This window comes from Theropithecus gelada, chromosome 1 (assembly GCF_003255815.1).
Source record: "Theropithecus gelada isolate Dixy chromosome 1, Tgel_1.0, whole genome shotgun sequence".
Lineage (NCBI taxonomy): Eukaryota > Metazoa > Chordata > Mammalia > Primates > Cercopithecidae > Theropithecus > Theropithecus gelada.
The window spans coordinates 35,161,545-35,188,412 of NC_037668.1; the positions used below are offsets into that span (position 1 = coordinate 35,161,545).

A 26,868-nucleotide genomic window follows, 5' to 3' on the forward strand; every position below is an offset into this window, starting at 1 on the left:
GAACGGCTGGGTGGGGAGGCGTGGGGGGCGCCTACCCGGCAGGTGCCCGAGCCCCACCGGTCACTGTCTTCCCGCAGCCAAGCTCCTGCGACCGCCACGACGGGCTGCGGAGGCAGGACTCCGGCCGCAAGCCCCGCGCCTTCAGCAAGCAGCCCAGCACGGGGGACTACTACCGGCAGCTGGGCCGCTGCCCGGGCAAGACGCTGGCCGCACGTCCAGGCATGGCGCACAGCGAGGAGGTGCGTGCCTGCCAGCCCGCGCCCGCCGGCTGCCCGCGCCTTGGCCCTGCCGTCCGCGGCTCACTCGAAGGCCCCTCTGCTCCCCCGCAGGCGGCGCTGCTCCCAGGGAACCACGTGCCTAACGGCTGTGCGGCGGACCCCAAGGCGTCCAGGGAGCTGCCACCGCCGCCACCGCCGCCCCCGCCGCCCCTGCCCGAGGCCGGGAGTTCGCTGCCACCGGCCCCGCCTCTGCCCCTCGAGGGCGCTGGCCCTGGCTGCGGGCAGCGCCGCTCCTCTTCGTCCACCGGCAGTGAGTAGGAGCAGGTTGAGGGGTGGGGGGCGGCGCTAGCCCTGAAAGGGGAGGGAAATCTAGACACCGCCCCCTCCCCAGCTGTCACTGCCCGGGTCCTTCCTCTTCTACATGCTCTTCTGGCCACCCCTACCCCATTGAGTACTTGACCCTAAGAGAGGGCTCTGGGTTGCTCGAGGTCCTGCCAAAGCAGGACCGGGCTGTGCTCCTGGGGCAAGTCCCCTCCCCAGTCTGGGCCTGCCTCCCACCCCCTAGCTGTGTGGCCTGGGCAAGTCACCTCCCCTCTCTGGGCCTGCCTCCCACCGGCTAGAAAGGGTCTCCCAGCTCTGGCGCTGGCGTTTCCAATGAGCTGGTGCTGGAGGAACACTTGAAGTAGAACCAGCTTCAGAAAGGCCCCGCAGCTGGCCACTCTTCCCCCTGCCCCCCTCTATCCTGAGCCTCTCTTCCTCTCTCCATGTCTTTCTCTTGTCCTTCCAAGCAGCACAGACCTGAAGCCTTCTTAGATATGCCAGCAACTCTTCCTAGCCAGTTCCTGCCAGGGGCCCTGGGCCACCCGGGGCCTGGCTATGGGGGCAATGTTTTCCCCTCCCTCCCCAGTGACTTCTCTAGGCATCCTTTTTTAAGAGCTAGACTGGTGCAGGATTCCTGGGCTGCTTTTCTGTAGGGTGGGACAGTGTCCCCCTGCCAGGATACCTAGAAGGCCCAGGACAGGGTGTCTAGATGTGGTGCTCCCATCTCAGCCTGGCTGGGATGCCTTCCTCACGCAGCCACTCAGGGCAGAGATCATGCTTAGTGGCACCCTCCAAAGCTTTGTCTCCCTGATTAGGAGTGCAGAGCAGAGCTTGTCCCCCTACGGTTCCTGTGGAGCCCCAGCCCCTGCAGACCAGAGCCCATGGAAGCATGTCCAGCACCTGCCGAGCCTCCTCCTCCTTCCCTCCACAGCCTGCAGCAGGGCTGAAGCTAAGGGCAGAGAAAAATACTCTGGACTTCCCCAGACACCCCCACCCAGCACAGCCAGGGCTGGGTGCCCTACCACAACTCAGTGCCAAGGTGGAGGCCCTTGCTAGGGGCTAGAGCCAGTGGTGGCCCTGTCCAGCCCTCAGGGGCACCAGCCAAGCCGGGAACTCGATGGACCACCCTCATGAGGCCCCAGAGCAGCCGGGGCCAGAGCCAGATGGGCAGAAAAGCTCCTCCTCTCTTCTCCACTCCCCCTCCCCGCTCTCCCTGGCCCGCTCCCTGTCCCCTGCTGTCCCAGTCTCATCCTGGCCCCCTCTACCTCCTAACTCCACTGTCACTTCTCTCCTCTTGGTCCCTAGAAGTGAGAGTCCTGAGGCACAGGAAGAGTGAGTAGCTGCGTGCGCGGCTCCTGGCTGAGGCTGAGGCGCAGGGTGGGGGGAAGAGGCAGGAAAAGCAAGGCAGGAGGGGCCCAGACTCGAGGAAAGGGCAGGGGCTGGCAGGCGAGAGAAACTCGATGCATGGGTGGGCCCTTGCACCTCATACCTACCCTCATACCCACATACGCACCTAAGCATTCTGCGCCTGGCTGGTGGTTTTGCCTAAATAAATGAGCCAGCCACACCGATTTTCCCTTTCTCCTCTTTTTCCTCCCTGTGACTGTACTCTAGGATCCCCAGTCTGGGAATCCAAGAGCTGTCAGCCCATTTTGTTCCTCCCTCCCGGACCTGACCCCTTCATCGGGGCTCAAGAGACCTCTCTCCAAATCTCCATTTGCCTCCTCCGGCTAAGCTGGAAAATGCACCCTGTGCCCTGTGTATTTGCATATTACCCACCTGCCCTTCTTCCTGGGTGCCTGCCGTAGCCTCAGTAAGGGCCCTGCTTTCCTGGGCCCATAGAGCTGAGCCTCGCTTTGCCATAAATGTGCTCCCGGCTTGCAAACAATGTGTCTGCTTGTGCGTCTGTCTGTGGGTGTGGTGGGGAGGGAGGGGACCAGGTGGGTACTGACACTCCAGGGTCCGGACTCTGTATGTCCATGGAGGCCCCAATTGACTCAGTTCAAGGGTCACTGAGGCTTTGCTGATGTAGGGAGAGGGCCAGAGGGAGGCTCCACCCCAGCCGGGCTGAGCCAGGGAACCTGGGACAAAGGTCGGGTGGCTGATTCCAGGTATTGTTTCGGAGCTGGGCAGTCAGTGGCTGGGCGGGGACATATGCCCAAGAGCCACCATGAACTCCCAGGGTCCTCCAGGCGGGGGCCCTCCACCCCGTGAGTAGGGTGGGGAGGATAGTGGGGTTGTCACAGTCGGGGAACCAAGGGCCCGCCTCTGGGGGCCCTGAAAGCAGCCTGTGGGACCTGGGATCTGGAGAGCTGCCTGCTGGGGCCGAGGATGGGCACCCAGCCAATCTTGGCTTGGGAAGGGGGCTGCAGAGGGGCGGGTGAGGGGTGGCAGGGATGCAGCCCCACCCTGGCCAGTGCCTCATCTCCTGCCTCTGCATAGGCACCAAGTCTTTCAACATGATGTCCCCGACGGGCGACAACTCGGAGCTACTGGCTGAGATTAAGGCTGGCAAGAGCCTGAAGCCTACGCCGCAAAGCAAGGGGCTGACCACAGTGTTCTCAGGCAGTGGGCAGCCGGCCTTCCAGGTAGGCGGGCCTGGCAGGAGCCTGCGACCCGGCTTCCCTGGCCCCAGGCCACCGGGCGCTCAGCCCCACCGCTTCTCCCTGCAGCCCGATTCACCGCTGCCATCTGTGTCACCTGCACTGTCACCAGTCCGGAGCCCCACACCGCCAGCTGCGGGGTTTCAGCCGATGCTCAATGGAAGCTTGGTTCCGGTGCCGCCCACTACTCCTGCGCCGGGCGTGCAGCTGGACGTGGAGGCGCTCATCCCCACGCACGATGAGCAGGGCCGGCCCATCCCCGAGTGGAAGCGCCAGGTGATGGTGCGCAAGCTGCAGCTGAAGATGCAGGAGGAGGAGGAGCAGAGGCGGAAGGTGGGTGGGGCGGGGTGCCCAGGGAGCCCTGGGGTCTGCATCTGGATGCACAGCCCATCCCCCATGCCATTCCCAACCCCAACCTCGGGGCCTCCCGTTTTTCTTTTTCTTTCTTTTTCTTCCTTTTTCTTCCTTTCTTTCTTTCTCTTTCTTTTTCTTTCTTTCTTTTCTTTTCTTTCTTTTCTTTTTCTTTGTTTTCTTCCTTTTCTTTTCTTTTCTTCTTTTTTTGAGACAGAGTCGCTCTGTTGCCCAGACTGTTGTGCAGTGGCACGATCTCGGCTCACTGCAACCTTCGCCTCCCGGGTTCAATCCCATGCTCGTGATTCTCCTGCCTCAGCCTCCCAGGTAGCTGGGATTACAGGCGCGTGCCACCATGCCCAGCTAATTTTTTTGTATTTTTATTAGAGATGGGGTTTCACCATGTTGGCCAGTGCTGGGATTACAGGCATGAGCCACTGTGCCTGGCCATTTTCTTTGTGGAAAGCAGGGTGGCAGGCCCCCGTTTGGGGCTTGTCCCAGTCTCCACACACACTCCCAGCAGCCTGTCCTTGGAAGTGAGACAGCAGCCTTTCTCAGACTCTCCCTCACGTGCCCAGCACCTGGGATCTAGTTAAAAGGCCTGTTCAGATTCAGGAGGTCTGGGCGGTGCTGAGGCTCTGCATTTTAGCCAGCTCCTGGGTGAGGCTGCTGATGACGCTGGTCCAAGGACCACACTGCATAGCCAAGAGGGCTTTGGTCTCAGTCTTAGGGACATGGGCTCTATTGCTGCACTGCCACCTTCCAGCTGCCAATACTGAGCCTCATCCAGCCTCAGTTTCCTTCTCTGTAAGGTGGGCTGATCAGCACCCGCTGGCAGGATGAGTTGCCTTTCATTCATCCAACAACTGTTCCCCAAATGCCATTTATTTTTATTTTTTGAGACAGGGTCTCACTCTGTGATTGAGGCTGGAGTACAGTGGTGTGATCTCGACTCACTGCAACCTCCGCCTCCTGGGTTCAAGCGATCCTCCCGCTTCAGCCTCCCGAGTAGCTGGGACTACAGATGCCCACCAACCATGCCCGGCTAATTTTTGTATTCTTAGTAGAGATTGGCCAGGCTGGTCTCGAACTCCTGGCCTCAAGTGATCCACCTGCCTTGGCCTCCCAAAGTGCTGGGATTACAGGCGTGAGCCACCACGCCTGGCCCCCGAGTGCCATTTATGTGCCCCACACACTGTTGTAGCCTCTGGGGATTCATGGTGAACATATCAAGGCCTGCTCTAAGGTGGCTGCGGACATGTGTGCGAGTCACTGAGCACAAAAAATGGGGCAGTGTGAGAGTGGGTGGCAGTGAAGTACCTGGGCTGATGCAACACAGCCAGCTGCAATGGGGAACGGAAGGGACTGGGGCAACCCTAACTGACCACCTTATATGTGGGCTGGGGGGTGTGTTAGGGAAGGAAGAGGTGATGTCTAAGGTGAGACTTAGAAGATGAGTGAGGGGTGGCCAGGAGGAGAGTGGACTGAAGAGCCACAGGTGGGACAGGGCAGTCTGGAAGTGACAGTGGATGTGGCCCTGACTGTCCTGGAGGAAGGGGGTTGCTAAGCTGGAGAGACCTCAGTGGGGGCCAGGTTACCAAGATCTGGCCAGCGGCCCAGAAGAGAACGGACTTTCTCCCGGAGCACTAGGGAGCCGGGTGGGGGGAGTGTTAAGCAGGGAAGAGGCTGCTTCCTATTTTGTATGTGGGGAGTGGATCGCATAGGGTCAAGATGAATCAGGGACCTCTGGGGAGGTGATGGCAGGCCCAGGGGGGAAAACTGGACATCAGAGGTGGAGAAAAGTGAGCAAATGAGAATATTACGGTGCCCAGCTGTCCAGCAGGATGGGGGTGGTGGGTGGGCAGCTCAGTGGAAGCTGCAGCTGTAGCCTCTTTAAGAGCAGAGTGGCCTCTCATTCTGCACATAAAACACTGACCACAGGGAGCGGGAAAGCTTGGGCCACAGGGGAGCTCGAGAAGGGGTCATGAGTCTGGGAGGAGAGGCCTCACAATAGCCGCCCTCGAATTGGTTGGGGAGGGCCACCGCGCCTCTCAGTTTCAACGCCTTTCGCAAGTTCCTTGGGTGGTGTAATGAGCCAACAAGCCAGGCATGGAGACCCCGTCTGCCGGCCTGTTCTCCTTGCCGCCGCAGCAGCGACCAGCGACCGGCCGTGCCCCCCGCCAGCGACCAAAGTGGACACTCCGCAGAGCCCGGAGCGGCGGCTCGGCCGAAGCCACGCCCCAGCGTCACCCCCCGCCGGCCAGGCGCGGTCCCTCCCTGCAGATGCAGCCCCGCGGAGCCATTACACCACCCAGGACATGCAAAAGGTTCCCGGCACCACTGCGGGAGCTGGGCCAGAGGGAGACGCGCCTCCCTCCCCTCTCTTGTCTTCCCCGCCTTAGCTGACGGCCACCAGCTCGTGCTGCTACCCCCGCGAGGGCTGGAGGTACTCCCGCGAGCACAACGCCATCCTTGGGCCCTTCGGCGAGCTCATGACCGAGGCGGACATCCTCCGCATCGAGCAGCAAATCGAGAACCTGCAGGTGCTGCACAAGGCGCAGAAGCTGGAGGCGCGCCTGGAGCAACTGGAGCTGGAGCTGGAGCAGCTGCTGCCCATCTCGGCCGCCCTGTCGGCGCCGCGCTTCACCGTCGACCCGCGCCGCATGCATGGCCGCGCCGTCAGCCTGCCCGCCTGGTGCAGCAAGATCTCCACGCTGCTCAAGAGCATGGCCACGCTGCTGGCCGCGCTGGGCGGCCGGCCTGCGCACCTGGCGGAACTGCTGACCGCTGACACCGGCCAGCCGCTAGCGCCGCTGCCCGACGCGCCCTGGCGGCCCGGACCGCTGTGCCTGGGCCGCTCGCACTCGCTCAGCTGGTGCCGCGAGGCCGTGGCGCGCGAGATCCTCGAGTGCGGCGTCTCAGTGCAGCATCTGCGCGCCGCCTACGAGCTGCGCGCACGGGGCGCGGAGCCCGCGCGCTGTCCGCGCCGCAAGCCCCCGCAGTCCTCTGGCGCCCCGGGCCGCGAGCCCATCCTGGAGGAGGACTACGTGGCGGCCGGCTCTGGCCAGCCCAGCGCCGGCGCCGCCCACGGCCCGCTGGCCGACTGGGAGCCCCTGGGCACCCTGGGCCCGCCCGAGGCAAAGGATCGCCAGGCGGCGCTGCCTGAGCCCGAGCAGCTGGCGCGCCGGCCGCCCCTCTGCACGGAGCTGCGCGGCGTCCAGGACTACCTCGACCTGCGCAAAGAGCGCATCGTCTACCTCTTCCTGGAGCACTGGCGCCGCTGGGCTTTCCGCGGCCCGGGCCGCCGCGCCCAGGCGCGCCTACGCAGACTGCTGCCCCGTGTGGCGGCCGCCGGTGCCGGCCCGGAGCTGGAGGCCACGGACGCCCCCCGGCTGCCAGCGAGCGACGGCGCAGCCCACGGTCCCGACGAACGACTGCGGCAGCTGCTGAGGCAGCGGCAGGCGGTAGGCAAGCTGCTGGGTCACTGGCGGAGCCTGCTGCGGCGCGTGCCGGCAAGCCCGGGCCTGGCGCACGGCCTGTACTGGCCCCAGCACTTCCTGCCGCCCCTGGACGGCGGCGCACCCCCGCGCTACGACAGCCTCACGCTGGACCTCTTCATGCTCGGCTACTTCCAGCTACTCGAGATGGGCCTGAGCCGCGAGGAGCGCAAGTTCCGCCACCTACTGTGCTACGAGATGTTCGACCGGCTGGGCAGCCACCCGTGGGAGCGCATCCGCCTCTTCCACCGCGTGGTGCTGGAGGAGGTGGAGGCCGGAAAGCGCGGCTGGAGCGACGGCTTCGAGGACCTCAGGCACCGGTTCTTCGGGAATGGCCTGGAGGCTGAGCCAGCCCCAGAAGAACAGGAGAAGAAAAAGGAAGAGAAAGAACGAGAGCTAACCGAAGAGGCCGCTCCAGTTCAGACAGGGGTCCTGCCCGAGGGGCAGCCCGAGGCCCTGGCCCCTGCGCCGCAGCCGCCGCCCCCGCCTGCTGCGCGTCCCCCGACCTCAGACTCTCCTGGTTCCGAAGACCCCTTGGAACTGGTGTCTGAGATGGGCGAGTTCAGCAACGAGGACATCTGCCGCTACATCGACCGCAGCTTCTCCTTCTGGAAGGAGAAGGAGGCAGAGCTGTTTGACATCTGAGCAGCGGAATTCGGAATTCGCAGTTCACCCTCCAGCGTCTTAACGTGGGTCTGGACGCCTGTCTGACGCCCTCCAGAGGCCGGAAGCAGCAGGAAGAACCCAGGACTGTGGCCTTGAGCAGCCCGGAGGGCCCAGGACCAGGCTGCCTCAGCCTCTGAGGTCCCATCGTGGCAGGCTGTGGGGCATTGGTCGCATAGGCAGGGCACGCACAGAACAAACCAGGTGTCCCCCTCTGGCCCCGTGGCATTGCTGGGCTCTGTGTGGAGCCAGGCAGCAGAAGCCCCTCTGAGTGAGGGGCTGCGGCTCCCCCTTGTGGCAGTGTGGCCTGCTCTCCGGTTTTCCACTGGAGTTCACAGCTACCTCCTTGGCTGAGGTCAAGGGAGCCTCGTGTGCAGTGTTCCGTGTGAAGTGTGCCGTGTACAGACCCTTTCTCCTCTGTAACATTCGATAAATAAAACTCTTTGCTGTAAACTGCCTACATTGGCCACCACACCTGCCCCCGATGTCATTGCAGCCCCACAAATGTACAGCACATGTCCACTCTTGTGGGAAGAGGGCAACCATGGGTTGAAGGTCCTTCGCAGGGGAGCCAGGGGCAGCCGGAGTCTCCCTGAGCCAAGAGGCTGGGCGGGGGCCCACATCTGCATCTGCCCAGAGGTCTTGGGCCTGTGGCCATTGGCCACCTGCCCCTGTGGGGAATCACGCTCAGGACATCTGGGTCCCAGCTACTTATTCTCTGCTTCTGTCCCACTCAGCTCTGATCTCTCTAGTGCCTCCTGTAGGACACAAGGGTCTGGGTTACTAGGGGAAAGGAGGCCAGCTCTGAGGGGCTGTGACCAGGCACTTCATCCACTTGTCCCACAGAAGTTCATCAAAAGGGTATCTTCCTGTGACCCTGACTCCTTCAGGTCCCCAGGTTGAGGGTACCCCCTATCTCCCAGCCCCTGCAGGCCCTGAAGCTTTGTGGTTGTGTTTCAGGAGGAGGAGGAGGAGGCCCGGCTGGCCAGCATGCCCGCCTGGAGGCGGGACCTCCTGCGGAAGAAGCTGGAAGAAGAGAGGTGAGCTGGGGGTCAGGCAGAGGCTGGCCTGGCGGGGTGTCTTGACTGCGTCCCTGAGGTGGAGGGACCAAGTGACACTCTCTTTTTCCTTCCAGGGAGCAGAAGCGGTGAGTGCAGGGCTGGCCCCAACCTGCCACCCTTACCCCCACCCAGGTCGCAGAGGGTCATCCCTTCATCCAGGCCAACTTGAGTGCATCCTCCTGTCTCTTAGTCCTTGTACAAAGCCTCTTTCCTCCTTATAATGCCCCAGCCCGCTGTCCCCCAGAATCTCTCTCTCATGCTCTGATAACTTTGCTCCCAGTTATTCAGTCCCTGCCTCCTATTAGCATGGCCTTTTCTACCCTTCAATTAACCTAACCCCAGTATCAATCACCTTGACTGGCCCTCAGAATGTATTTTCTGCCCCTAGTAATCTCACCCAGCCCAGTGCTGTCCAGTAGAAATATAATGTGAGCCACAGATGCAATTTAAAATTTTCTAGTAGCCACAGTGAAAATGTAGAAGGATATAGGTGAGCTTAATTTTAGTACTGTTAGGCCGGGCGCGGTGGCTCAAGCCTGTAATCCCAGCACTTTGGAAGGCCGAGATGGGCGGATCACGAGGTCAGGAGATCGAGACCATCCTGGCTAACACAGTGAAACCCCGTCTCTACTAAAAAAATACAAAAAACTAGCCGGGCGAGGTGATGGGCGCCTGTAGTCCCAGCTACTCGGGAGGCTGAGGCAGGAGAATGGCGTGAACCCAGGAGGCAGAGCTTGCAGTGAGCTGAGATCCGGCCACTGCACTCTAGCCCGGGCGACAGAGCGAGACTCCGTCTCAAAAAAAAAAAAAAAATTTTAGTACTGTTTTATTTGACACAAAATATCAAAAATATTATTTTGACACATAATCAATATGAAAATTAGTGAGATGTTTTATATTCCTCTTGTAAAATAAGTCTTTGGCCAGGCATGGTGGTTTACACATGTAATCCCAGCACCTTGAGAGGCCAAGGCAGGGGGACCACTTGAGCCCCAAAGTTTGAGACCAGCCTGGGCAATGCAGTGAGACCTCATTCTGGAAAAAAAAAAAAAAAAAATTTTTTTGGGGACGGAGTTTCACTCTTGTCACCCAATCTGGAGTGCCGTGGTGATCTGGGCTCATGCAACCTCCACCTCCTGGGTTCAAGCGATTCTCCTACCTCAGCCTCCTGAGTAGCTGGGATTACAAGCATGTGCCACCACACCCAGCTAATTTTTGTATTTTTAGTAGAGTCGGGGTTTCACCATGTTGGCCAAGCTGGTCTCAAACTCCTGACCTGAAGTGATCCACCCGCCTCAGCCTCCCAAAGTTCTGGGATTATAGGCGTGAGCCACCAAGCCTGGTCTTTTTTTCTTTTTTCTTTTTCTTTTTTTTTTTTTTGAGATGGAGTCTCACTCTGTCGCCCAGGCTGTAATGCAGTGGCTCGATCTCGACTCACTGCAAGCTCTGCCTCCCGGGTTCAGGCCATTCTCCTGCCTCAGCCTCCCAAGTAGCTAGGACTACAGACGCCGGCCACCACGCCCAGCTAATTTGTTTGCATTTTTTTTTAGTAGAGACAGGGTTTCACCATGTTAGCCAGGATGGTCTCGATCTCCTGACCTTGTGGTCCGCCTGCCTCGGCCTCCCAAAGTGCTGGGATTACAGATATGAGCCACCACGCCTGGCCTTTCTTTTTTTTTCTTTGAGAGAGAGTTTCGCTCTTGTTGCCCAGGCTGGAGTGCAATGGCATGATCTTGGGTCACTGCAACCTCTACCTCCTGGGTTCAAGCGATTCTCCTGCCTCAGCTTCCTAGGTAGTTGGGATTATAGGCACCTACCACCATGCCCAGCTAATTTTTGTATTTTTAGGAGAGGCCAGGTTTTGCCATGTTGGTCAGTCTGATCTCCAACTCCTGACCTCAGGTGATCTACTCACCTCAGCCTCCCAAAGTACTGGGATTACAGGTGCGAGCCACCACACCAGGCATGCAAAAAAAAATTTTTTTTAATTAGCTTCGTGGGGCCAGGCGCAGTGACTCATACCTGTAATCCCAGCACTTTGGGAGGCTGAAGCGGGCAGATCACCTGAGGTCAGGAGTTCAAGACCAGCCTGGGCAACATGGTAAAACCCCGTCTCTACTAAAAATACAAAAATTAGGTGGGTGTGGTGGCGCATGCTTGTAATCCCAGCTACTCGGGAGGCTGAGGCAGGAAAATCACTTGAAACCGGGAGGCGGAGGTTGCAGTGAGCTGGGATAGCACCATTTTGTGCTCCAGCCTAGACAATGGAGGGAGACTCCATCTCAAAAAAATAATTAAAAAATTAGCTGGGCAGGCTGGGCTCAGTGGCTCACACCTGTAATCCCAGCACTTTGGGAGGCCAAGGCAGGCAGATTACTTGAAGTCAGGAGTTCGAGACCAGCCTGACCAACATGGTGAAACCCTGTCTCTACTAGAAATACAAAAATTAGCTGGGCATGATGGCGTGCACCTGTAATCCCAGCTACTCAGAAGGCGGAGGCAGGAAAATCGCTTGAACCACAGAGGTGGAGGTTGCAGTGAGCTGAGATTGTGCCACTCCAGCCTAGGTGACAGAGCGAGACTCCGACTCAATTAAAAGAAAAAAAAATTAGCTGGGCGTAGTGGCACACACCTGTGGTCCCAGCTACTTGGGAGGCTGAGGTGGGAGGATGACTTGAACCCAGGAGGTCGAGGCTGCAGTGAGCCATGATCTGACCACTGTGCTCCACCCTGGCAACAGAGCGAGACCCTGTCTCAAATAATAATAATAATAATAAAACTTAGTCTTTGAAATATCATGCACATTTTACACCTGCAATCCATCACAGTTTAGACCAGCCACATTTCAAATTCTCAGCAGCCACATGTGCTTAGTGACTATTCTGTCAACAGGGCAGATCTACCCTCTACATTCTAATAACCTGTCTCTAATTCTCAGTCCCTGTCTCTCAATTATGTAGTCTCTCTGGTCCCCAGCAGCCCCACCCCAGTCCTCAATACTTCATATTGACAGCTCCCCAACAACTGAAGTCCTGATCCCAGTAATCTTGCTGCTGCACCCCAGCAACACCACCTCCTCACACGGTGCCACACAGTGACCCAGCACCTCTGTTTCCAGTAACACCCCAGCCCACAATAATCCAGCCTCAGCCTCCCACTCACACAGCTCCCCTGTGCTCCAGTAACCCCATTCTGCCCCCAATCTAGCCCCTCTGTCTTCAGCAACCCAGGCCGCGCCCTCAGTAACCCTCCCCTTGCATGGGTGACCTGGCCTCTGCCTGGTGCCTGGCCCCACCCTTTCTGCCAGCCTGGGTATCTGGCCCCAGACTTCACCGGGTCTGCCCCCCCTCCCCCACCGCCTCAGGAAAGAGGAGGAGCGACAGAAGCAGGAGGAGCTGCGGCGGGAGAAGGAGCAGTCAGAGAAGCTGCGGACGCTGGGCTACGATGAGAGCAAGCTGGCGCCCTGGCAGCGACAGGTCATCCTGAAGAAGGGGGACATCGCTAAGTACTAGAGGCTGTGGCCTCCTGCCCGCAGCCTTGCAGCTCGGAGGGGCCCCCCCGCCCCAGCCCCAGCCAGCCAGGCCCCGGCGGAAGGGCTGGGAGCCGCACAGCCCACCCCTCCTGCGCTGGAACACCCCCGACTCCCCATCCTGGCCCCGCATCCCCAGCCCTTGGCAACACTGGAGTGCACACGCCGCCCCAGTTGCCCCGAATAAGTGCCCAAGCTGCTGATGCAAACAACAAAAAATGCTGCTTATTTGCATGCCGACTTACATATATTTGCATGTTCGTTGAATATCAAAGAGTGAAGAGCTCTCCCCAGCCCTGTGGGTGGTGACTTTGTTTTCCTGCGGGGCTCAGCCCCCTCCAGGATGCAGTCCCCTCCCCCGCACCCCGGAACCGGCGTCGCTGGCGCATCCTGGGTGGAGGCAGGCCCCGAGCTCGGGGAAGGGGTTTTCCCTCCGTCCCTGACCCAGATCTGTGCCCGGCCTAGCCCGGGCCTCATTTCTTATCCCCGCTGAGGGTTTCCTCTCAGTCATTTGTTTACCAGAAAGATGAAAGTTGCCTGTCGGGCCTCAGTTGGGGCCCCTGGGACCCCACCTCCCTCAAGTCTACGCCCCGTCCCCAGCCAGACCCACTCGCTGCCAGGACCCTTTCACTGCCCCGGTGGAGTCAGTGGAGGATGAGGGGCCCTGACCCTGTGTCTGTAACTGCTACACCCCATCCCGACCCTGTCCCCGCCTCCTCGCAGCCCCATTAAAGCGCTCTCATCACTCGCTGTGGCCGCGACTTGCTCTCTTCTGGGAGTAATTGGACCAGAGTGGACTCGGGAGGGGCAGGCTTGGGAGCTAAGGCCACACTGGACTCCACCATGGGTGCCAGACCCCGGGGTGACAAGATTCCCGTCCCCTTCGACTCCCTCGAGAAAAGTCCAGGCCACTTAACACCCCAGCCCCGCAGAAACGCCAAGAAGCCATTTTTTTTTCCCCCACAGATTTAATACCACGATCTCAGCCAAACTCCGGCCGAGAAACTGAGAAATGTCTTGACCCCCTCCTGACATTCGTTCATGCTGCTTCGCTTTGGCTGGAGTGATAGGGGCGAGCAGGGGTGGGGCCGGCTGGTGCGGCTACGCAGGACCGTGCCAGCGGCTTAATAAGTGACATAAAATGTCTACACGCATAAGTAACTGTACTTAGGGCTTCTGCAAGGGCCACCAGAGGCCTAGGTGGCGAGTGGGCGCCGTGTCACGGGCCGCGCTGCAGGCGGCTGCGCAAGTCCTCCGCGCAGCCGTCTAGCCCCATGCGCTCCAGGGCCGCGTAGACGGCGCCCAGGCCCGCGGGCTGCTGCTGGCGCCAGCGCTTGAGCATCTCGTACTGCTGGTCTCGGAAGCGGCCGATCTCCACCTCCACGGCTTCGATCTCCGCCTCGCGCAGCCCCAGGGTGCGCACGAACTCCTTCCAGCGCCGTGCTGGCACAGCGTCCATCACGTCGTAGAGCTGCGGGCCCGGCTGCAGCATCATGGTGGGCGAGCCGACTGGGGACTCTGGCAAGAGTGTGGACGCAGGAACGGGGCCTGGGGCAGGGCCAGAGAGAGCCAATGGGGTACGTGGGCCGCGGTCGGGAGGTGGAGTCAGGGGCGTTCGTGCGGGTACCCCAGGCCTGAAGCCCGTTGGATCCCGCGGGTCAGGGCACAGGGGGCGGACCCGGTCAGTTAGGGGGCAGAAAGGGAACACGTTGTGAAACCACAACTTCCCACCGCAGACAGGAGAATGGGGTCAAGGCCTCAGGCCACTGATGTCCCTTACCAAGAGCTCTGTTGGGCAACTGGTCCCAGGACCATGTCATCTGCGGGCAGAGCGCCTCCTGGGTCTGGGGGTAGCCAGGGGTCCAGCTGTTGTCCACCAACTGGACGGTGCAGATCTTCTCACTGCTGTCAGGAGGTACTAGAAGGGTGTGGGCATTGTCGGAGGGTGACAGATGGGTGGCCTGGAAGCCAAGAGGGGCCCCAGGTCAGCCCTGCTTGTCAAGTAAGGCCCCTTACCTGCAGTGCCTCTCCAGGAGGGAACAGTCCCTGGTTCAGTCAGCAGACACTCCCGCAGTGATACCTCCCACAGTTGGCCCAGCTCTCACTGTGGCCCAGCAGAACTCTTGCTTCTGCCTCAAGTCCCCTGCCCCCGCCTCCTTCCTCTTGTCCCCCAGCACCATGGGGCTCTCCTTCCATTGAACTGTTAGCTCCTGTGTACAAGTCTGAACCCCAGCTGACTGACACCCCTTGAGGGCAGGACTCAGCTCGCAACACCTCTGTCTACTAGGTCTACCCTGTGCTAGCCACGTGCCAAGCTCTGGGGATCACAATAAGGCTTGATCTTCCAGCTCCAGAAGGCAGCCCAGAATCACACAGTGAGGTTCTTACCGGTGGTGGGGTCAGAGCCTCCATCCCAGCTTCATCTGCTGACAGACGCGGAGACAGTACGGTCAGCGACCAGGCAAGCCTCCTGGACCTGGGTGCTGGTACAGCTCCTCTAGGGTTCCTCTGCACCCCGCACCCCCTGCCTCAGTTTCCCCTTCTGTATCAGGGTTGAGTAGACTCTGGGCTACCCATCCTGACCCCAGGCTTCTGCGTGCGTGTGTGTGTGTGTGTGTGTGGGTCTGTGTACTTACCAGTAACCATGGGCTTGTGAGGCCAGCAGTGGCGGTATGTGTAGGTCAGGGTGGCCCCAAGCAGGAGGGGAACCACAAGGCCAGCCAGGAGCACCTGGACCCAGAACACTGAAAGCAGCTGGTGGGTGTTGGGTGGTAGCCCCCCTCACCCGCCTCCCCTCGGCCCATCCCAGTTCTCCCACTTGCATTCCCAGCACACCACCTACTCTGCCTCCAGCCACAGACAGCGGCACAGCGCTCTGGACAGCTCCCCAGGGTGCTCCTGAAAGGGACGGGGGTGGCCTGAGGGATGAGGGGGTGCATGCCAGGAGGGGCTCCCCAAGACTGCTCCATCCTGGAGACTCTTCCCTCCCCAGGCCTCTCTCTTGTGAGCCTCACTCTTCCCAAGAATGTTCCTGTCATTGTGCCCCAATAACAACCACAGACACTATTCATTGAGCAGCTTCTAGACTATATGAAGAGTCGCTAGAATGTCAACCCCAAAAGGACAGGGATTTTGCCTATTTTGTTCCCTGTTGCATCCCCAGCACCTAGAACAGTGTGTAGAACATAGGAGATATTCAATAAAGACTTGAATGAAGGCTGGGTGCGGTGGCTCACACCTGTAATCCCAGCACTTTGGGAGGCCGAGGCAGGCAGATCATGAGGTCAGGAGATCGAGACCATCCTGGCTAACACGGTGAAACCCTGTCTCTACTAAAAATACAAAGAATTAGCCAGCATGGTAGTGGGCGCCTGAAGTCCTAGCTACTTGGGAGGCTGAGGCAGGAGAATCACTTGAACCCAGGCGGTAGAGGTTGCAGTGAGCCAAGATCGTGCCACTGCACTCCAGTCTGGGTGACAGAGCAAGTCTCCATCTAAAAAAAAAAAAGACTTGAACAGATACAGAAAGTCCCTTACCTCTGATCAAAGGCCTGTGAAGAAGCTGCTAACATCCCATGTTGAGAAAGGGACACCACATATCAGAGATGTGAATTCTCTAAACTTGCCCAAGATCCCCTAGAGAACTAGCAGCACAATCCTGACTCTCAGCCCTTTGTATTTATCTATTTATTTTAATATATTTAATATTTATTTAATATTTAATAGATTTAATATTTATTTATTTAATAGATCTTGCTCTGTTGTCCAGGCTGAAGTGCAGTGGCACGATCATAGCTCACTGCAGCATCACCCTCCTTCAGCCCAAGTTTTAAAGCTATATCAATGTGACTGTCTGTAAAAGTGACAAATCATCTGTAATACCTGGCTAGAAGGATCACTGGGGGGAATGCTGGCTGAAAGGGAAGGCATATACCCTTATTTATCTGGCTAAGGAGGATGCAGATTTCTCTTTTACCATCTAAGTTTGCCTGAAGTGGGGCCCATCCAACACAGGGCCAAGTTCCCTCCTCCCTGTCCCCTCTTCCTATTCCTGAACCAGCAGCACCTGCCCCACCCCAGGCCCTTGCCCTGCTCCCAGCTGCCCTTCCTTCCATCCCAAGACAGCTAGGTATTACGTGGGGCAGGACACGCAGCCATCGTCATGTTCATAGAAGCCAGGCAGGCAGGTCCCACAGTCAGTATCTCTGCGAGAACCTGCAGTCCAGGAGAGGCATGCGTCAGCATGGAACAGGAGTAGGGCAGGCAGAGAAGTGGGTCAGGGAGTAGATAGCCCTGGGTGGGGGTACTCACAGAGTAGCCGTGTGTGGCGGTGCAGGGCCCTGCAGTCTAGGCATGGTTGGCAGTAGAAGGGTGAACTGCTGACACATTGGCTGACCTGGCACTCCACAAACCAGCCTGGCTTACAGCCACAGCGGGTGTCGGCCACAGCTGAACAGTTCTCCAGTGCCACCTGGGAGGCTGGTGGGGGTGCAGGGAGATGGAGAGTGGAGAGTTAGGGCCAAAGGCTCCCATAGAGAGGCAGAGGCAGACCCCCGCCCCCAAGATAATGGAGACAGGAATAGGTGAAAGAGAGACAGGTGCAGGGCTACCCTAAAAAAGAGAGAAGCTCAGAGACTGAGGCCGACCAGAGGCCAAGGCACATGGAGAGATGGAAAGGTCACCAGGAAGAGGGAAGGGGCAAGGGCACCCTGAAGGAGGATCAGGGTGGAGGGTTCTGGCAAGGGTGGGTGCAGGACCCTCACACCCCAAGGTTGGGCCCAAGCCAGCCACTTCCTTCAGAAAGGCCTGTCCTTAGGAACCCCCTGCCAAGCACTGAGAAGCCCCTCACCCTGCTCATCACAGGCTTGGCAGCGGGCACATTCAGAATTATGGTGGTTCTCCCAGGCCAAGAAGGTGTCTTGGGGACACAGAAGGCAGGTGGAGTTGCCACAGGGCTCCGTGCAAGGGGCCTTCAGGTAGTGCCCTGTGGAACCAGGCAGGGGTCAGGCAGGCAGAGGGGCTGCCCAGCAACCCTCAACCTGCTTCCCACCCTGCCCTCCCTCCCTCTTTCTCTCCAGCTCCCTACTTCTCTGTCAGCCTACCCCTACCTCCCCTGCCAGCCTCCTCTTACCTCCCTGGCCTGCCCGCCACCTCTCCAGCCCTGCCTGTCCCATGCCTCTCCCACCCCTGTGGCCACTTACCCGCTGGGCAGCCCCTGCAACATAACACACCATTCTTCTTGTGGAAGTCACCGGCACAGTCACACCTGGGGCTTTGTGTGCCGCCCTGGGCCCGGGCCCCCAGCAGCACCAGGAGGAGCGCCTGGGGGACAGGTGCTGCTGACTTTCAGTGCAGCTGCCCACGTGGGGCCTCTCCCTGCCGGGTCTCCGCCATTTCAGAGGCCCCAGCATTTGCCCACAGAACAGCCCACTTCCCAGGCCCCCCGCAGAAGGGGTGCCCATGGGTGGAGACGAGACTAACTTCCTTCCCCCTGTGCACACACCAGGCTTTGGAGAGCCAGAGGAAGGGGCTCTTCCAGCCTCTCACAAGCTTCCCGTCCACCAGGGCAGGGACACGGCAGCACCCACACCCCCACCCATGCTTTCTGTTGGGGGAGGGACACTGATCATTCTCTACCTGGGGCCCCCAGACCCTCCTGGGAGGAGTTTCCTCTCAGTGGAAGGGCTACGCCCTGGTGGAGCCTCTAACGAGGTTGGAAGGGGTGGCCAGCCCAGCCACAGGGAGGCTTGGAGTGGAGACTGCGCCCGGGGCCCCTTCCTTCACGGAGGCTCTTGGGACAAGGGTCAAAACTGCCCCTCGCCTCCTGCGTCTCAACTCACCGTAGACACCGCTGCCACCGCCGCGGAGCCCCGCGACCGCTGCTCCATGGCCCTCGGCGCCGCGCTCGGCCCTCCGACGGGCGCCCAGGGGCTTCCCAGCTCCGTGCGCTCTGCCCGTCGTGGTTCCGCCTTCACTCCCGCGCCCGCAGGGCCCGCCCCGCGCCGTCGAGAAGGGCCCGCCTGGCGGGCGGGGGGAGGCGGGGCCGCCCGAGGCCAACCGAGTCCGAACGGGTGCCCCCTCTGCTCGGCCTAGAGCTGAACTCATTTGGCAGCAGCGGAAAGGCCAAGGAGAACACGCGAAGCGCTGACACAGAATGGAGCTGCATCCCGGTCCCTACCCCGACTCTCGCCCCAACCCTGAGAAACACTTCAAAGTAGAACCAGGGCAAGCGACTTCTTTCTCCGCCTCCGCGCCCCCAGCCATGGAGGGGGTTGGGCCAAAAGTACCGGAAGGGGCCAAGCGCAGTAGCTCAGGCCTGTAGTTCTAGCACTTTGGGAGGCTGAGGCGGGAGGATCACTTGAGGTCAGGAGTTCGAGACCAGCCTGACCAATATGGTGAAACCCCATCTCTACTTAAAATACAAAAATTAGCCCAGCGTGGTGGTGCATACGTGCAGTTCCAGCTACTAAAGTGGCTGGAGCAGGAGAATCGTTTGAACCCGGGAGACAGAGGTTGCAGTGAGCCGAGATCACACCACTGCACTCCAACCTGGGCAACAGAGTGAGACTTTGTCTTTAAAAAAAAAAAAAAAAAGTACCTGAAGGGACCCCCATGGGGGACCCACCTTCCTAAGAGTGTGGGAACTGGGGAGATTCAGCCCTGAATCCCAGGAGGGCACCTGGGGAGAGGTTCTGATGGTGGCTGAAGGTGGGGAAGTCTGGGGATGTTGGTCTGGCGGCACCCCACCCCCCATTACTTCCCAGGTGCTTCCCACGGGAAGCTCTATCCATGGCCCATCCGTGGCATGTGGAGGGGCACAGGAACGCAAAGAGGCCACCCTGAATCCAAGTGCCCCGAGTCACTGGACCCCAAAGCAAAGGACTCTTCCCAGTGGAGTCTAGACAAGTCTTTATAAAAGAACCAAAAGCTCAATAAATACGTAACTTTACAGAACCTAGCCCAAGCCAGGGGTGGCCTGTGGGACTGGGAAGGTGGGGGCGAGGCAGGAGCGAGTCCCACTGGAGGCCAGTGAGGGTAGAAGTGGGATGGGCAGCCTGGGAGCCCAGCCCTGGATTCGAGTTGAGCTGTTAACTTCGGGGAGTAGGTGACGAGGGGCTGCCTGGGCAGGTCAGGTGGTACTGTGGCCTGGGCCTCCTCCACTCCATCCAGTCTGGCAAAGCACGAATCAGGCCCGGGTGTAGGCAGGGATCCTTCCCAGCATCCGGCTCATGCACACAGGGGGCAGCCACTGAAGCAGGTGCCGGCACGCCCCATGAGGCAGGCTGTCTACTGTCTCTTGGTCAATGGCACTCTGCTCAGACCTCCCTACAGGGTGGGGAAGGGAGCCTTTCTTTGGCTGACACCATTCAGAGTGGCTCTGGTCACCCTCTCTTCCCCACGGCACTCCTCAGGCCCCTTCACTACTGCCCACCACAGCCCCCCGCACCCAGACACTGGGCAGGGTTCAGGCTCCCTCCGCCATCACCCTCCCCAAATGCGATACTCCCAGGCATGACTGGGCCCCCATGCCAGTGCCCTGAGCCACTTGCCCTACCCCAGGCCAGGCCACTCACGAGGCAGTGAGCGTGGAGTTAAGCAGCAGGGTGGTCCTGATTCGGTAGAGCTGGGCCAGGGTCAGCTTCCTGTGCTGGGTGGAGACTCCTGGTGGGGGCTCAGGCTGGACCCTGGGAGAGGCCCCCGAGGGCAGGTCTCCACACCTCTTCCTGTGGGAGCCTGCAGGTTCCCCAGCCAGGCAGCTAGCTAGCCTAGGACCACCGCCAGGGCTAGGGCCCCCCCGGCAATTCCAGCTGGGCCCAGCTTCCTGAGGGGAGCCCTGAGTCCTAATACCTGGGGCTGGGACAGCCAGGCAGAGCTCTGACAGGCTGCGGCTGGGGGCAGAGGATGTTCCATGGGTGCCAGTCCCCACCAGCAGCTGGAGGAGGCTGGCCTCGGACTTAGACTTGAGCAGTTGGGGCGGGCAGGTTAACAGCTGGACAGGGGTGCGGCGGCGGAGACGGGGCGAGGGTGGAGGGGAAGGAGCTTGTGGGGAATCTGGGGGCCGAGGCACTAGTTCTGCCACAGGGCCTGGGGCCACAAAGTCTTGTAAGGAGGTTGGGGAGAGGGTGCCGTAGGCAGAGTCCATGGAGCAGGAGCGGCCGTCCACTGGACCCAGGGGCAGCAGCTCACTGGTGGGCGTGGCAGATGAGGCAATGGTGCTGAGAGAGGTCTCATCGGACTGGGAGCTGAAAGGACCGCCGTCGAACTCGGGGGAGGACAGCGTCTCCCCAGGCTCCACCACAACCATGGCCAGGGTCTCCGTGGAGCCATCTGAGGCACTGTGGGGCCAGGAGCAGAGTCAGCCCAGGCCATGAAACCTAGATGGCCTGAGGCAGCCCCAGGCTGGGCAGTGCACAGTGGTTTATACCCTCTGCCCTCCTGTCTGTCCTCCTGGGGCTAGAGGCTCAGAGATGGCAGCATGTGGCAGGTGTGGCAGATCTTCCAGCTCCAGTGCCCACAACAGACCTCAGTAGCAAGCCCAGTACTCTTCCCTGCCAAGGCTGGATCTGCCCTAAGGATCCTCAGCACAGCACCCCAGGCAGCTGCCACGAACGGATCAGAGCTGGCAGCACGTGGAAAGGTGTCTGCCCACCCGACCTGGACTCTGGGGGAGATAGAGCCCCGCTCCCACAGTGTTCATGACAAGAGGCCATTGGGAGGAAGGGAGCGTGGCTGGGCCTTTAGGAGTCCTGGGCTGGAGTACTTGTCCTGGTTTGACGTGCTGGGTGGTCATGAGCAGACATACCAGTGCTGAGAGTCGGGGCTGCCGCTGCTTTTCCGCATGATGGTGGGGGAGCTGGCAGCTGAATTGCCACTCTCCTCGCCTTCCTCCTCCTCCTCCTCCTCCTCTTCCTCCTCCTGCTCATCCTCCTCCTCTTCCAGGCTCTGCAGGGGCTGCTGGCTACCTGGGGGCTCCTGTGCACGCAGCTGTTGCAGCTGGTTCTGCAGGCAGTGTTGGGGTACATGGGGCAGAATGGGTTGTGACCAGCAGCTCCCTAATCTGCCCTGCCCACCCACTCACTACTCTGCGCTCACCTGGGCGTTATAAATGGTGTCCACCCAGCCACGGCACAAGGCCTGGCCGCTGGCCTGGAACGTGTAGGCCCCTACAGCGCTGTGAAACTCATTCAGGTAGATGAGGAGGAAGGACCCTGGTTAGGGAAGGCCCAAGTCAGTGTCAGCAGAGACGATGGCCCCCACCTATCACAGTCCCTGACCAGGAACGGGGGACCAGGGCCCCTTACCAGGGTCCCGTAGCTCCCGGCACACAATCTTGTCCACTAGCAGGGGTGGCCTGATGACCCTGGTCCTCTCTGCCTTCTTCACTGCCTTGGTCACCAATAGCAGATCCGTGAACAGGAAGCAGTACACATCCATCTGCAGTTGGGGGGGGGCAGTGCAGAGAGGCCAGCAGGGTCAGGGCCGGGGACTGTGGCCCCAGCCTCCCCTGGGAGCATTCGGTTTTTGTCAAACACTCCTCCCAGCGTGAACCTTCAAGTAAAATTAAAATGAAGAGGAAGATGATTCTCTTTCACTGAGATGTACGTCGATGACTTAATACAAGTTTACATTAAAAAGAAGAGTGGTGACTTTGAAGTCACCATGTGCAATCTCTCAGCCTGCCCCATGCCTGAAGGGGCCACGGCACTGTAGCCAGCCTCTGGGGTTCCTGGCCCACTTGTGGAATGTGGCTGCCCTCCCACCAGGAACCCACATGGCACCCACAAATGGGTCCACTGGTGCCTTCAAGGGCTAGGGCCCTGCTGCTGGATTTGTGAATGGCAGACAGAGAACTGTCATTCACTATGACAAGGTCACCGGTTCTTGAGTCACCATCCAAGTGACTGGGGAGTGAGAACCAGTGACTGGGGCCCAGAAGGTCCCCAGGAAGGACAGGGCATGGGGGTGGGGTGGCCCTGGAATTACCTTGCTGTCCTTCCCCTCCTTCATCTTCAGGCTCCCCTCCAGCAGCAGCTGCCGCGTCTCCTCCGGGGAGGCGCCGGGGATGGGCGCTGTCAAGTCCAGGTGCAGAAATTCCTTCAGGAGCTGGGGACAGAGGGCGTGAGTGTAGGGGAGGCCGGAGCCTGACTCCCATCTCAGCTAGGCATCCTCAGTGAGATGCCCAGCAAAGACCCTGCCTGCCAGCTTGGCCTTCCTCTCTCCCAGCCGGCAACCCCCGCAGACACACGCCCACCTTGTCCACTTCGTCGCTGCTGCTTTCCACCACCTCGTAGGCGTCGATGCGGCTCACCACGGCCGCCAGCCGCTGCCGCTCCTGCCGCTGCCGCATGCACGCATTCACGTGGTGGATGAAGCGCTCCACGGAACCGATCTAGGGGCAGGCGAGGGGGCTTCAGGCCCAGGCTCATGACGGGGCAGACAGCCGTGCAGGGGAGGCCACCCCTGTCGGCCATCAGGGTTACCATGGTGACGACGGCCTCCTTGGCGCGCGGCTCCTCGGTCTTCCTCAGCACCGACTTGAGCAGCAGCGGGTACTTGGTGAGCCGCTGGTGGGGTTTGGCCAGCATGTCGCTCAGCTTCAGCCGCTGGCACTGTGGGTGCTTCTCGGCCCACTGCGGTGGGGGAGTGGGGACGGGGCTCAGGGCAGGCCCCGCCCCACCTTGCCCCGCCCAGGGTCCAGTCCTCCTGCGCCCCCGCCCACGGCGCGCACGCTCTCACCGTGATGTAGGCCCGGAAGAGGTCGTTGTCGCGCAGCAGACCGCGCATGTACTCCATGCAGCCCTCCTCCTCCATGCAGTAGCGGATGTAGGGCTTGAAGAGCGAGCCGAACTGGCCCGGGGCAGAACAACCACGGCGCCGGTTACCGCGCGCTCCCTGCGGGCCGGCCCGCACCAGGCTCTGCGCAAGCGCTTCCTTAGGGCACTTGGGCGACCACCCCAAGGGGGCGGCAAGCTTATGATCCCTGTTTCCAGATGAGGAAACTGAGCCTCAGCCAAAGAGATCACTCGCGGCCAGGAAGCAGGGGTAGATGGCCAGGTGGGTGCTCAAACTCGGGCGACCGCCTGGTAATTCCTCACCCTTGGCCACAGGAGGTCAAGTGCGGTCACGGGCCCGGGGAAGGTTGGGGATGCTGGGCAGATCGGATCGGGCCGTGGAGCCTTTTCAGCGCCCCAGCCCTACCTTAGTGCCCCTGCCTGCGCCAGGCCCCGCCCGTACCATCTTGAAGCCTTTGAGGAAGTCTCCGGGCTGCAGCAGCGCCCGTGTAAGCCGCGCCTTCTCCAGCACCGGCGCCATCACGCCGGCCCACAGCCTGCGGTGCAGCTGCGCGATCTCCGGGATGTTGCTGAACAGACGCTCCGCCTCCACCTGGGCGCCGCGGGAGGTGCGGTTGGCCACGCCCCTCCGCCAGGTTAGCCCCGCCCCACGTCCAGGTCCCGCCCTCCTTCCCGGTACCTCACCCGCCGCCGCCCCCGGACCCCAGCGCACCTCACACAGCAGCCCTGATTCTTGCAGGTTCAGGAGGCAGCACAGGAACAGCTGTGGGGTCAGGGGATGGTGTGGCTGGGGTCGGGAGGTTGTCTCAGCCCTAAGGCCCCACCCAGCCTCAGGCTCCCCAGCCACTCCTTCCCCTTCCCCTTTCCAGGAGGCCCCACAGCAGCCAGGGATACAGAGGCTGTACCCTTTGGCCTTCGCACCTGGGAAGTCCAGACCCTGAGGAAAGACCCAGCCTTCAACAGCCCTCCCGGGGTCACGCTGCCCTGGTCCCTCCTGGAGGGAAGCTCCAGGGAGACTGACCTTGCAGCCACGCCTGGAATTCCCTTCTCCACCTCTGCCCTGGCTCAGCCTCCATATTTCACCTCTGAGGGTGCTTCCTCCCTCCAGGAAGCTCCAAGCCCAGGGCAGGTGCTCCCATTCCTGAGCCGAAATCCCTACACTGTCGGCTCACTCTGGCCCGTCCAGGGTGTGGGCTGCTGGGCACCCAGCACACAGCAAGTGTTGGGAAACAGCCACTGAACGAAAGTGAAAGAATGAAGCTGCACCTGTGCTAATTCAGTTGAACCTGGCAAACCTGCCTGAAGCCCCCTCCCAGGTTCCTCTAGGAGCCACCTCCTCCCTGGGCACAGCCCTTGTCTGACTTTCCTGCCCCCACCTCATTGCCAGGCACCTGCTCCTTCTGCAAAGGCTCCCACTCAGCTGAGGGCTGTCAGAAAGAGACCAGAAAGAGGGGGGCAGGGTGACTACGGGGACCAGCGCAGCCCCTACTCACATTGGTGATCACCCGCAGTTTCCTGATGTAGGAGGCCTCCGTGTGCAGCAGCTCCCACACTGCCTCTTGCTGGTGGCACTGCCGCCGAGTCAGCTTCTACAGGGAGGGCAGGACGGGTCAACAAGGAGGCCTGGAGCACCTTCGGGTGGCCAGGGAGGATAAGCAAACTGCACGCAGCTTTCTCATCTTCCCAACGGGGACACGGAGGTCCCAAGAGGAGCAGGGTCACCCTTGATACCACGTGAATAATCACAGTCAAGACACCCAAGATCTGGGCCCTCCTCTGCCATTGAAACAGCCAAGCAGCACACCATTTTCATCCAGCCTCTGTCTCCAAAGTGGGCTCATAATAACAGTGGCCTCTTCGGGGCATCCCATGGAACATCTCATCACTAGATCCTCCTCCCAAGGGCTGTCCTCCTTTTGGGACAAGGAGGGAGCAGCACTGTGGCCCGCACTCACCTCATGCCCATCAATGAGCTCCCGCCAGCTGTCCTCCAGCCTCAGGCAGGCATTGTCCTCATCCTCATCCTCATCATCCTCCTCCCAGGAGTCATGGTCGAAGCGCAGCCTCCGGGGCAGCCTAGGCAGCCCGAAGAGGCTGTAGGTGTGCAGCTTGCCCTCCAGCTGCTCCATCTTGTCTACCTCCTGGGAGGATACCCTGGTCAGGGTCAGCGGTCACGGCCAGCCAGCTGCCTGACCCTGGGCAGATGGGGCCACATACCCGGCCAAAGGCGCTGGTGCTGGGGCCTGAGCTGAAAAAGCCGCTGAAGCGACTGGCCGCCCGGTTCTTCCAGCTGTCGCCGCTGCTGGTGCTGCCACTGCTGCCACTGGGCAAAGAGCAGCTAGAGGGCGTGGGGGGCTCCTGCCCAGGGATGCTCGCCTCCCCCAGGAACTCCGACATGTTCTTACGGCGGCGGCCAGGGGCCTGACCAGGGAGGGGTGGTCAGGGCCGGGACCCCCTGCCAGCCCCCATGGCCCCACCCCAAGGTGGGTTTCCAGGGCCTCAGGCCAGCCTGGGATGGAGGAGGGTCTCTGCATCTCTACCCTGGGGTGTCCCCTCTCCTGGGACCCAGACACGTCTGGAGACTGGAAGGTCCAGATACAGATACGCCCAGACTATCAGCCCCAAGTCCCCCAGCTTCAAGCATGAAGCGCAGAGTTACACACACTCAGATGCACTCTGGAACACAGCTCTGGGCGGTCTGTAGCCCCGGGCACTTCTCTCACGCACACATGCACACACAGGTTCCCTGACCCGCTGGCACTAGAAGAGTCTCAGATACAAGCCCTCACCTTGCGCTAGGTCCAGAGAGAGAGGGTCCCTTACTCTCACAGCCAGCCCCACTTTCCAGAAGGAGCAATTAAATCCCCAAGAGGGGGAAGTGAGAGACCCAGGGTGACTGCCTCTGAGGAGGCGCTGTGGGTCCAGCCTGGGGCCCTTCCCACCCCCTCCCCTGACACACCCCCCCCTCCTCACTAAGATGTCCAGGCTCTCCCGGCGGCTCTGAGGGTCCACACGCTCCAGGGCAGGGGGTGCAGTCCCAGCTGGCCGCAGGATTGGCAGACTCAGGGACTTGGAGTCCTTCACGCCCTGCTCCACCTTGCCCTCATCTCCAGGCTTGGCTGGGGCCGCATGTGGGGGCCACGAGAGATCCTCAGTACCCAGGTCTGGTGGAGGAGGGGGCCCCAGTCCTCTCTCCCTGAAGGATCCACACCAAGGCCTGCCTGCCCTCCCCCTACAGCCGTGCCCTGCCAGCCCTCCCCCCGACCCCGCCTCTCCCCCCAGCAAGCAGCACCCAGCAGAGACACCTGTATGGTAATGAGGCTGCTCAGGCCCACAGCCAATGGGAACCTGAGCCTGGGAAGGTGCCCATCTCCAGGAGGCTCCGCCATCCCCAGCGGCCCCATTTGGCCCAGGCTGCTGCTCACCTTTGACACGAAGATAGTGTCCCCCGAACCTGTAGGCCTCGAAGGAGAGGGACAGGGGTGTGTTGGACTGGTCCAGGTAGATGTCCACTTTGCCCAGCGCGATGCCCTTCCTTTCAAATACAGGCAGCAGCACCTCCCTGCCCCCAGGACAGGAGGCGTGTGCGTTAGAACAAGGCGGCCAGTCGCTTCAGCTTGGGCCCTGCCCCCACGAGCCCCTGCCCCACCCACAGCCCTAGCTGCCCCCACCTTCCCCCACCTTCCCAACGGAAAAGGGAAGCCCGTGTGGGATCACACACAGGTCCACAGACACCTGCCCGCAGAGGTCCTCACACAGGCGCATCTGCACACCATGGCAGACCTGTCACACGCCTGCCCACACGCAGGCCTGGCTCCTGCATACATGATTAA

At 60.6% G+C, this 26,868-nt stretch overlaps 3 protein-coding genes across 9 annotated transcripts in view; 1 reads left to right on the forward strand and 2 right to left on the reverse strand.

Annotated features, from left to right (window-relative positions):
* ESPN (espin) overlaps positions 1-12,987 on the forward strand; it is a 38,634-nt gene extending 25,647 nt beyond the window's left edge. Inside the window, exons 8-13 of the mRNA XM_025395184.1 lie at positions 78-528; positions 2,982-3,127; positions 3,212-3,475; positions 8,614-8,693; positions 8,789-8,800; positions 12,079-12,987. Of these exons, the coding sequence (XP_025250969.1) occupies positions 78-528; positions 2,982-3,127; positions 3,212-3,475; positions 8,614-8,693; positions 8,789-8,800; positions 12,079-12,226 (1,101 nt within the window). The 3' untranslated portion in view covers positions 12,227-12,987. The remainder of the gene's footprint in view (positions 1-77; positions 529-2,981; positions 3,128-3,211; positions 3,476-8,613; positions 8,694-8,788; positions 8,801-12,078) is intronic.
* A 204-nt stretch (positions 12,988-13,191) lies between these two features.
* TNFRSF25 (TNF receptor superfamily member 25) lies at positions 13,192-18,397 on the reverse strand. Of its 6 annotated transcripts, none has more exons than XM_025395212.1 (10): positions 18,092-18,397; positions 17,444-17,564; positions 17,092-17,226; positions 16,554-16,721; positions 16,379-16,457; positions 15,086-15,141; positions 14,880-14,987; positions 14,632-14,666; positions 14,024-14,204; positions 13,192-13,791 (listed from the first exon to the last, which is right to left on the reverse strand). In XM_025395212.1, the coding sequence occupies exons 1-10, from the start codon at positions 18,128-18,130 to the stop codon at positions 13,463-13,465; spliced, it is 1,251 nt and encodes a 416-aa protein (XP_025250997.1). In that variant the 5' UTR covers positions 18,131-18,397; the 3' UTR covers positions 13,192-13,462. The 6 variants fall into 6 exon arrangements, with proteins under 6 accessions (XP_025250997.1, XP_025250987.1, XP_025250980.1 ...); XM_025395202.1 differs by having other exon boundaries at positions 14,632-14,669; XM_025395195.1 differs by having other exon boundaries at positions 14,632-14,669; positions 15,079-15,161.
* Positions 18,398-19,746: 1,349 nt separating this feature from the next.
* Positions 19,747-26,868, reverse strand: part of PLEKHG5 (pleckstrin homology and RhoGEF domain containing G5) — a 30,720-nt gene continuing 23,598 nt past the window's right edge. For both annotated transcript variants that reach the window (XM_025395175.1, XM_025395165.1), the window contains 15 exons: positions 26,463-26,597; positions 26,009-26,162; positions 25,253-25,456; positions 24,991-25,176; positions 24,529-24,624; positions 23,748-23,798; positions 23,478-23,627; positions 22,980-23,090; positions 22,724-22,873; positions 22,495-22,632; positions 22,227-22,346; positions 21,545-21,677; positions 21,336-21,451; positions 21,046-21,242; positions 19,747-20,578 (listed from right to left, as the gene is read on the reverse strand). In XM_025395175.1, the coding sequence (XP_025250960.1) occupies positions 19,813-20,578; positions 21,046-21,242; positions 21,336-21,451; positions 21,545-21,677; positions 22,227-22,346; positions 22,495-22,632; positions 22,724-22,873; positions 22,980-23,090; positions 23,478-23,627; positions 23,748-23,798; positions 24,529-24,624; positions 24,991-25,176; positions 25,253-25,456; positions 26,009-26,162; positions 26,463-26,597 (2,707 nt within the window). In that variant the 3' untranslated portion in view covers positions 19,747-19,812. The remainder of the gene's footprint in view (positions 20,579-21,045; positions 21,243-21,335; positions 21,452-21,544; positions 21,678-22,226; positions 22,347-22,494; positions 22,633-22,723; positions 22,874-22,979; positions 23,091-23,477; positions 23,628-23,747; positions 23,799-24,528; positions 24,625-24,990; positions 25,177-25,252; positions 25,457-26,008; positions 26,163-26,462; positions 26,598-26,868) is intronic.